General features: G+C 46.3%; 1 protein-coding gene across 3 annotated transcripts in view; it reads right to left on the reverse strand.

Annotated features, from left to right (window-relative positions):
* The window catches only part of THOP1 (thimet oligopeptidase 1), a 285623-nt gene extending 277710 nt beyond the window's left edge, over positions 1–7913 (reverse strand). For 2 of the 3 annotated variants that reach the window (XM_079960605.1, XM_079960604.1), the window contains exons 1-6: positions 7773–7913; positions 6022–6225; positions 5140–5288; positions 1592–1699; positions 1037–1139; positions 236–396 (exon numbers count right to left, since the gene is read on the reverse strand). In XM_079960605.1, the coding sequence (XP_079816731.1) occupies positions 236–396; positions 1037–1139; positions 1592–1699; positions 5140–5288; positions 6022–6225; positions 7773–7788 (741 nt within the window). In that variant the 5' untranslated portion in view covers positions 7789–7913. Of the gene's footprint in view, positions 1–235; positions 397–1036; positions 1140–1591; positions 1700–5139; positions 5289–6021; positions 6226–7523; positions 7631–7772 lie in introns of those variants that run through there. The other variant, XM_079960606.1, reaches the window with a different exon arrangement.
* Positions 7914–10562: the final 2649 nt, after the last annotated feature.

Raw genomic sequence — 10562 nt, forward strand, 5'->3', positions numbered from 1 at the left:
AGGAGGGTCAGGGCGGGCGGAACGGCACAGGGTCCATCTGAGGAACTCACTGCCACAGGACACCAACTCAGACGGCTTTTAATGAGCGAAGGACAAAATTTGAATTGCAAGTTTGCTGAAACAAGTCCCTGATGAGTTTTCATGTGACAGCAGAGATATGCAGGGAGAAAGGGAGCCGTTCTCCGAGCAGAAAGCAGAAAAGGCGTTCATTTGTTTGGTTTGTGCTGCCTTCTACCTCCTTGCAGCGGGAGTTGAACTGCTTCTCCACCAGCCTCCGCGTCTCTGGAACGTGGCACTTCTTCATCAGGGGGAAATAGTGGGGGTACTTCAGGGTCACCTTCAGGTTCCCCTCCTCAGTCTTCTCCAGGGAACTCAGGAAGTCCTCAGGAAGACCCCCTGCAAGGAAGGACAAGGGCACCCATGGGTGGCGGGCAAAGGGGCCCAGGGGGTGAGACCCACAGAGGGCTAGACGCTTTAACTGTACAAGTTTCATGCGAGGATTGCAGGCTTCATGGCACCTGGCGTCCATTATTGGGTTACTGGGATTATTTTATTATTACGCTATGCACTGATGCTTTTATACACTTAATCTGCTTCTGGAGATTGTGTCCTCTGAAAAGGTCAGGAATAAAAATAATAAATGACAAAATGAAACTGTAATATAATGGCGAGTACTTGGCAATCATTTACCCTTTCTAAGCAAAGTAACATTAATCTGTAATCTAACAACAAGTATTTTAAATTATTTCTATGCATACCTGGGAGGAACGGTTGAGAAAATTATTGGGCTTGGCTGAGAGTTGGAAGGGACCCCTGAGGGTCATCCAGCCCAACCCCCTGCAAGGCAGGAATCTTGCCTAAGGTGGGTTTTCAACCCACAACCCCAAGATTTAGAGTCTCCTGCTCTACCGAATGAGCTATCCCAGATATGAAGAATCATGGAAAGGTAGAGTTGGAAGGGAACCCCAAGGGTCATCTAGTCCAAAGCGCTTTGCCCCCAATGGCACCCGAGGGACACCCGTTGCCCCGCCCTTACCCAGCTCTTCCCGGGAGAAGGGCAGGACGGTCGTGTCCTCATTGAGGTTCTTGTTGAAGTCGATGCAGAGGACGCTCAGCCTTTTTTTTATCTCTTTGATTTTCTGGGCGAAAAGGGGGAAATGGGGTTGGAGGCAGCAAAAGGCCCCGAGCCGAGTTGGCTCCCCCCCCGCCCTCACCCCTGGGTTCCCGATCCCACGTATTCCCATGATCCACGCAGGGCAGTTTACTCGCTAAAAGGCCTCCGTGAATCCACGAGAGGAAGAAGGGGTCCCTCTTCTCAGGCTGCGCATCATCCTCCCAGGCCTCTTTCGACCTGGCAGGGGCGTCCCTCCAGCCCCGCTGGGATGAGAGAATGGGGGGGCTGGAAGGGACCCCAAGGGTCATCCAGTCCAACCCACTGCAAGGCAGGAATCACAGCGTTCAGCCAGCTCCGTTCCCTTCGCTTCCAAGCCTCCCCAAGAGGAGCCACGGATTTGCCTCTTGAGTCCAGCTGTGCCCCTGGGAGGCCAGGTGACCCTCAGGGCCTCCCCCCCCCCGGGCAAATGTCTCCCACCTCCTGCGTCTCCTCGGGGAGATGGAGGCCACTCCGCCGGCCCAGCTTGATCAGGCGCTCAAGGTATCGCTTCGCTTCCGGCTTCAGGGAGGTGTTCTCCAGCTTTTCCTGCAAGGAAGCAACAAATCAAATAATTACAGTGGTACCTTGGTTCTCAAACTCCAAAAACCAGGAAGGAAGTGTTCTGGTTTTTGAACGTTTTTCGGAAGCTGAACATCCGATACAACTGTCGGCTATTGTTTCTGGGGCTCCTGTGCCAATCAGAAGCCGTGCCTTGGTTTCCCGAATGGATTAAGTTTGGATTAAGACATTTCAGAAGTCAAACGGATTTCCCGAATCGATTAAGTTTGGCACTTTTGTTTTTGGTATTTATTTTGCATTTTTGTTTTTGAGACTTTTTCGGTTCATTTGTTTTGGTGACTGTGCGGAACCCAGTTCAGCTCCTGATCGATTGTGTCTCTGCAGAAATGGATAAAAGCCTCCCATCCAAACAATGACTGTCATCAGTGCAGGTAAGAAAAAAAATAATTTTCATTTTTATCATCTGCAATACTGTCTTATTTATTTTATAGTACAGTACATTGATTATTGCTTTCATTTTATGGATCAATGGTCTCGTTAGATAGTAAAATTCATGTTAAATTGCTGTTTTAGGGGTTGTTTTTAAGGGATTAATTTGTTTTGCATTAATTTCTATGGGAAAGCATGCCTTGGTTTTGGAACGTTTTGGTTTTGGAACAGACTTCTGGAACGGATTAAGTTTGAGAACCAAGGTACCACTGTATTACTAATAATAATAATTATTGTTGTTATTATTTCATCTCTAAACCACTTAAAGCAGTTCAGAAAATAGGCCAGGACTTACAACAATAACAGCTATTATTATTAATATTATTATTTCATCTCCATAAGGTTGAGAAAAGTTGGTCAGGAGCTCTGAGCCTACCCAGCCAAAGAGCGAAGATGGATCTTCAGAGGAGAGCTGCTTTGCAAACTGGATTCCACGCTCTGCACTGCTGCCCCACACTAGCTCTGCCCCGAGGGCTGAGAGCAACACCTACACCCAGTTTACTTGATGCACCTGCAGATTTTAAAGCTCATGGTAGGGCAAAACTTAATTTCTGTAAACTGAGCTGCAGCCTGAAGCCTACCAATAAAGCAAGACTCTAGTCCTCATGCTTCCATATGAAAAGCTGATTTAAACTTAATTTTTGCAAATTTCTTCAGGGAGGGGTCTTTAAAAAACAGGGTTTTGGGTGTGAGCAAATCTGCTTGAATTTTTGTGGTTGACCAAGAAACACCAAAACTGCTTCTGGAAAACCAAAGAACATTCATTTTACCATCTGAAAAGATCATGGAACACAAAACAACAAACAAACATAATAACTGCAAATATACAGCAATCATTTTTAGAGAAATTTTACTTCCTAATCAAAACCAAGTATCCTCTTTGCCTTCTAAAAATGTCAGGTAAAACCAAGTAATTCTAATAATAAATAATTTTAGTAATCTACCATATAACTGCCAGACTCAGCTGTCATTTTTAACGATTTCTATGTATTGGACAACATTTAGCTAGGCAACTCTAGGTTAGATGAAGAAGCACCAAAACATCTTTTGGGAAACCAAAGAATTTCCATTTTACCTTCTGAAAAGGGAAAATAAAAATATCTTTCAATTTCCCAATTCATGTTACAATTTTTTAGCACCTCTCATTTTTGGAAAGCTGAAAAACTCAAGACGCCTGACTTGTGCAACTCCGATATTTTAGGCTAATGGCCAAATATAAATCAGTTTAATAAAAATTGATTGAGTGGTGGACTCTCCTTCCTTGGAGGTTTCTAAGCAGAGCTTGGGGGGCTTCTGTCAGGGATGCTTTGGCTGAGATTCCTGCATTGTGAGGGGTTGGGCTGGATGACCCCTGGGGGTCCCTTCTAGGATACAGATGCCTGAATACCAAAACAGGCATCTGTGAGGCCTGACAGCACAAAAATGAGTTGGTTAAATTAATACAATTTAGTTTTACTTAGAAAGTTAGATGTGTGTAAAGTTGCATGGAAATAATTGCCTAGGACTTGCAGTTATATTAGAGATCAATAACTGCAAGTGCTAGGCAATTAATTATTTCCCCCAATAAGTGTTGGAAATGTGAAGAAAAAGAGGGTACATTCTTTCATATGTGGTTGAATTGTAAACTAATTTAAAAATATTAGGAAATGATTTATAATGAATTGAAGAAAACGTTTACGCTAACTTTTGTGAAAAACCCAGAAGCCTTTTTGTTAGGCATTTCAGGTCAAGATTTGCTAAAAGAGAAGAAAAAACTTTTCATGTATTGTAATGGTTCTAGGGGGTTGCTCGTGCATAAGTTGGTGCCACACCTGGCTGGGTTACCTGGGTGAACCCTTTCTGTCCGGACAGCCACCCATCCGTGGCTGTCTCAATCGCTGGCAGAATCCGTCAGTGGGCGTTTCTTGAACTTCTTCCAGCAAAGAAGCTCTTTGACGCCTAGTCTCCGCCTACTCTCCCTGCGCGGAAGTCTTCTGCGCAAGGAGGGTGTGGGCAGCGGAGGACCCGTGCTCTCCCCGCTGGTCTCCTGCGAGGAGTCCTGGAGCCTTCTCTCCAATTCCCCCATCTGCCCCCCTCCTCCACTGGTGCTACGCTGATTTCCTTCCCCACCAGATGGGCTGCCTCTCTCCCTACTGGGACCCTCTCCAGCATCCCTCTGGAGCCTTCCCTTCGCCTCTGGCTCCGATGGCAGTTCCCTGACATGTATGCTACAACTACGGCTAGGATGTTGCTAGCACAAAGATCAGGCTTCCTCAACCTCAGCCCTCCATATGGTTTGAGACTACAATTCCCATCATCCCTGACCACTGGTCCCGCTAGCTAGGGATCATGGGAGTTGTAGGCCAAAAACATCTGGAGGGCTGAGATTGAGGAAGCCTGACAAAGAAGGAAAAGTGCTGAAATACAAGCTAAAGAAGAATGGAAACTCACGGAATACGCTGAAATGGCAAAACTAATGGAAAGACAAAGACAATAGAGATTTTAAGAAAGACTGGGAACCATTTGTATAAACTTTACAGAATCAATGTAAAGAAATGGACTCACTTGCAAGGTTTGATTAAACACTTGCAATCAACATAAGAAATGTGAAATAGAAATAGGTTGTTAAAATGATAAGAGAATAATAATTACTTTAAAATTTTTAAAGAATAACCAATAAGCAGGGAGATATAATATGCCAAAAAACCAGAAAAGGAAGTTGAGGGAAGTCACGGGGGGGGGGGGGTGTTTGAGGATTTGTAATGTATTTTGTTTTTGAAATAATGATTCTGATGATGAAAAAAATGTAACATTCAATAAAAAATAAAAATAAAAAAAGAAACCTGGAGAGGCCAGCCAGAGGGAGATGTCAGTCGCCAAACTGGTGCCCAGAGAACTCTGCATGGTTGCAACTGGGCAAGCGCCTGGCACCTGGGGGAGTTCTAGCACCAGTCCCACCCCCTCCCCGCCCCACTTTGGGGCGCCGCCTGCATCCTGACCTGCAGCCAGATGATGCGCTGGTAGACGTCCCGCCGCATGCTCATCTCCACGTCAAACTCGGAGAGCTTCTTGTCAGCCTCAGTGCTGGCCGCACGAACCTCCTTGCAGGGAGACACGTGTTGCGGGAAGTCTAGCATGTTCCGCTGAACTGGGAGGGGAAGAAGGAAAGGTGGCTGTCAGGCAAACCTCTCGGCCCCCTACCCACCCATGCAGAGAGCACTCTGTGCCCCAGAGCTACGCTCACTTTGACTAACAATGGGGCTTTTAGTATCACGGCTCCAGCCCCCTGGAACCTAGTGCATTTCATTTCATTCTTGTCTCCCATCCTCCATCCATAGAGCAAAAGGAGGATACAGCAAGAGACTTTTCAGCTCAGGGTCATGGGTTCAAGCCCCAGCTTGGGCAAAAGGTTTCCTCCATTGCAGGGGGTTGGACTGGATGACCTCTAGGGTCCCTTCCAACAATATTCTCCTGTGATTCTACCTCCAGGAGGCTTGCACCATAAAAATACAAGATAGAAACACAATACACATACTAAAAAGTAGAGCAAAAACACACAAATCAATACATAATTATATATCCTAACTGCCCTGAGATCTATAGATGAATAGTATACAAATTTAACTATTATTATTATTATTATTATTATTATTAAGAATCTTCCTTCCCCCCCCCACCCCTTCCCACAAACACTTTTGAAAGGTTATTGTATCCTTAGCATCGGTTTGGCTCCTTAAGAATTGCATTGGATAAGGCAGATCCACACAAAGAATCCCAGTAACCGCAGCTTCTCCCAGTGCTGAAGTTCCTAGCACTCCCAGCAAACTACAGCTTCCAGGATTCCTATTGTGTGGAAATGATGCGCCTTCTTCTGGACTTACCCGTGTACTCCACCTCCACGGCGGCCAGGGCGCCCAGCGTGTTCTCGTAGGAGATGTCGCCCTGCGCCAGGGCACCCACCGTGTCGTACACCCGCTTGGTCTTCTCGATCAGCTTGGCCGTAGCGTCCTGGATCTGTGCGGCCGTCAGGTCCCAGCGGAGGTGGCTGGCCGGGCACGGGGGGGCTGCAGCCTCCATGGCGCTGTCTGGGTAGGGAAGGGGCAGAGAGGGGGCTTTTTGTATGCCACAACTGCAGCAATAATTTTGTTAGCCAAAAATTGGAAGCTACAAGAAATGCCAACAGTGGAGGAATGGCAGATGAAGTTGGTGGACTTTTTGGAGCTGCCTGACCTAACTGGAAGAATCCGTGATCAGAAGGAGGAGGAGCATCAAGAAGAATGGAAGAAATTTAAGCACTAGTTGGCTAGATATTCTAACATAATTTAAGTAGAACTACTTGTAAGTACCAAATTGGCCTAGGAGTAAAATAGATTGATTGTATAACATTGTGGATTGAGAACATTATGAAAAGAAAGATAGATATTAATGGAATAAGTTAATTCTATTTGAAAGTGGATATTGGAAAACTGCTAAAATGAGTATTGTGGAAACACAGGGGGGATCTGAGGAAGTCACTTAACAATGTTATTTAAATTGGGATTTTGACAGTTAAGATATATGTTTGTTTGTCTATTGTATTGTTTTTCTTTTGTGTTTATTATAAATTTGGAAAACAAAATTATTATTTTTTTGAAAAAAGGGGGCAGAGAGGGGGCATCAAGCAAGCAGGAATGGGCCAAGAAAAGGGCCAAGGCTAGTAGGATCCTGAATATCAGTGGCTGGGAATCTGCCGAACTCTCCGCCCCAGGAGGCAGCCACCAGCCTAGACAGCTTAGAAACAGGGTCAGACAAATTCATGGAGAGGACAATGCCAGGATAGCTCTGCTGTGCCTCCACAGTTGGAGGCAGCAATGCTTCCAAGTGCCAGTGGCCGGGGATCTGCGGAACTCCCTGCCAAAGGAAGCAGCAGCAGCCAGCAAACTAGACTGCTTTAAAAGAGGACTGGACAAATTCATGCCCTGTCAATGGCTCTTAGCCACAATACTGTATCTCTGCTCTGGCCTCCCCAGTTGCTTCTGAATCCCAGTTGCTGGAAACCACACAAGGAAGGGGAAAGTCACTCGTGTGTTCAAATCCTGCTGGCTGAGTTCCCCTTTGGGGGCATCTGCTTGGCCCTGTGAGAAAAGGAACCTGGGCTACACGGTTCTGACATTCTTAGGCGGTCGGCACATTGCTCATGCTCGGCATCTGGTGCCCCTCAAGGGCTCCGCGGTGCCCAGCATAAGCCCAGCGCTCCCTCCCCACTCCCAGCCCCTGCCGATCCTGGGCTGCTCCCCTCCCTCTGCCAACTCCCAGGGCGGCAGGGATGGTGCCAGCCAACCCCACCCAACCCAGGACGGGGTGCCAACGAGCGACCTGACGGGAAAGGGAAGGCCCTGCGCACCTCAAGCATAGCAGACAGATCTCCAATCGGTGAAGTTTTGGGGCACGAAGTGTGGAAAGACAGAGAGAGAGGTGGAAGGAAGGAAGCTTCTTGGCAGGTAAGGCTGAAATTCACCCGGGCAAGTCCAAAGGGGAAGATGGGGGGGGGACCCCAGCCTTCCTGGCTCTGACCCCCGTCCCCGTCCCAGACCCGCCTTCCCGGCCTTTCTACTGCCGCCCCGGCGCGCCTGCTTTGCACCCCCACAATCACCTGTCGGAGGAGCCATCCGCTTGGTCGGCTGCGAGTCCCGCTGCTCCTGCTCAGCACATGGAGGTTCCCAGAGCAAAGGCAGGCGGGGGAGGAGGAAGGAGCGGAGAGCCAGGGGGATTGTGGGATGGGGCGGGGCCAAGGAAGGCGAACTCAGAGGGCGGGGGGTTGTCGCCTGCTTTGCATGCGCAGATTTCCTCCATTGCAAACCCCACAAGGAGAAAATCTCGTATAGAATTGGAAGGGGTCCTGAGGGTCATCCAGCCCAACCCGCTGCAATGCAGGAATATGCGCGGGTCCTTCCTTGAGAAGCATGAGGACAAGCAACCTCTTCTTTTTTAAGGAAGGTGGCAGGCTGAAGGGTCCCTGCTTCTCTCCCTGGCCGCACCTTCAGGGGCCCGCAGCCTCTTTCCTTCAATAGAGAGCCGGAAGTCGTCTTGTAGAGACTCGATTCCCGCATCCCCTTTGGGCCAGGAGCGGACAAAGGCGGGGGCAGCTTCTCCGCCTTTGCGCAGGCTCCACCTCCCGCTCCCACAATCCACCGCTCTCCCATAGCAGCGACTCGCCTGCTTTCCGCCCTCAGTTGCTGGAAAGGGAGCATAGACCTACGAAACGGAAGAGAGAACGTTTCGTTGTTGGATAAGAACGGTCAAACGTGCCGAGTGATTTTTTTTGGGGGGAGGCGCAATTTAAGGAAGGCGTCCTTTGCTGCTCACTGAACCGGGAGCGTTTCGTGATTGGAAGGTTGGCTGGAAATCCGCTCCATCTCCAAGCCTTTCATAGTAACATGGACCACTTATAAACGCCATCTCCAACTCCTGGAAAGATTCCATCAACAGTTCTCTCCCTAGAGTCGTAGAAAAGATTCAGAAATTTGGGGAAGTGGCAGGATTTAAATTAAATAGGAAGAAAACTAAATTATTAGTTAAAAATCTGAAGGAAGAAGAGAAAAAAGAGTTGGAGCAAAGTATCAAGATAGAAGTTCATAAAAAGGTCAAATATTTAGGGATATGGTTGACATCAAGAAACAAATATCTACAAAGACAATTATGAAAAAGTGTGGCTTGAGATAAAAAGAAATTTAGAAATACGGAGCAGAATGTTTTTTTTTTACAAGATATTTATTAAAGTTTTCAAAAATAGTACATTGTGAAACAAAAAGAAAAGAGAAACAAAAATACAAAAGTACAAAAATACAAAAATAAAAACAATTTTAAAACACATAAAATTTCCATTTACTTATTTTCTTTTAACTTATTTTCCAGACCTCCTCTTACCTCCCTTTCTTATATTCCAATTCAATTTGTTTAGCAAATCCTCACCACTGATTCTTTTAATTATTTTAAAGCCTTATTTTCCGAAATACGGAGCAGAATGAATCTTTCCCTGCTAGGAAAAATAGCAGCAGTAAAAATGAATGTTTTGCAAAAAAATGCTATTTCTTTTCCAATCACTCCCAATAATGGTGGAAGATGATTGCCTTAAAAAATGGCAGAAGGAGATTTCAAAGTTTATCTGGGGGGGGACGGGGGGACAAAAGGCCAAGGATAAAGCATAAGTTACTTACAGATATAAAAGAAAGAGGCAGTTTTGCCAAACCTTAAATTATATTATGGGGCTGCATGTTTGGTATGGATTAGGGACTGGATAATACTGGAAAATCAAGAAGCATTGGATTTGGAAGGTCATGACAATAGATTCTGATGGCATGCATATCTATGGTATGGGAAAGGAAAAGTACATAAAGGATTTTATTATCATATAATTAGGAAATCATTAATGAGGGTTTGGGAGAGATATAAAGATAGAACAGAAGACACCCTGGTGGCTTTCACCACTTGAAGCTTTGCTGCTCAAGCCACTTGGTAAAAAAGGAAAGTGGCTTACATACAGTGACTTACTAAAGGACCAAGAAGGAAAATGGAAGCTAAATTTTGATGACGTCTTGGTGTCTGCAGACTCACACCAGCAGCTGTTCGAGCGCCTCCATGCCGTGCTGACCAGGTTCCAAGAGGCCGGGCTCAAGGTAAAGAGGGAGAAGTGCCAGATCGCCGTTCCACAGGTAGAGTTCCTGGGCTATCTTATCGATGCCTCCGGCCTTCACCCGACCACATCCAAGATCCACGCTATCCAGCAGGCCCCCACCCCAAAGAACAAGACGGAGTTGCAGGCGTTCCTGGGGCTGCTGAACTTTTATAACATGTTCCTGCCCCACAAAGCCACAGTGGCTGAGCCTCTTCACCGACTCCTTAGCACTAAGACGCTGTAGCACCCTGCTTATGGTTAACGCTTAGCTGGAATGAAATATTCAACGCAGCAATAGAGAAATTAAAATAATAATTTATTTGTCAGACAAATAAATATGAGGCACAGTGGTATATGATTACCAAGCTCCGGCCTGGCCTCCTGCCATTCTGGCCAGCACTTATATTTCCTTAATCCAGCCCCCTTGCTCCTCCTGTGGCTGCCTCTGTCCAATCAGCCTGGTTGAAATTCCTATTGGCTGTTTGCTAGAACCAATCACAAAAGATACACCCATTTCCTCTTGCCCTTTTATGGGAATCAAAAAGCTATATATTCTTCTATCTATAAATGACAAATAAGTAGTAATATATCTTACATGTGTCTCAACAAGGAATCTTAATTACCAGCTCACCTCTTGCCCTCCTTGCCCTATTGCCTTCCAAAACAGATGGTTAATCTTGAATTTTTATCTTAAACATATGTCAAGGATTTTGAGCTCACATCAACATTGAGAGATCTCCTTCATTTGAAGGTTTCTAAACAAAAGGC

The sequence above is a fragment of the Podarcis cretensis genome (assembly GCF_951804945.1).
Source record: "Podarcis cretensis genome assembly, chromosome: 18".
NCBI lineage: Eukaryota > Metazoa > Chordata > Lepidosauria > Squamata > Lacertidae > Podarcis > Podarcis cretensis.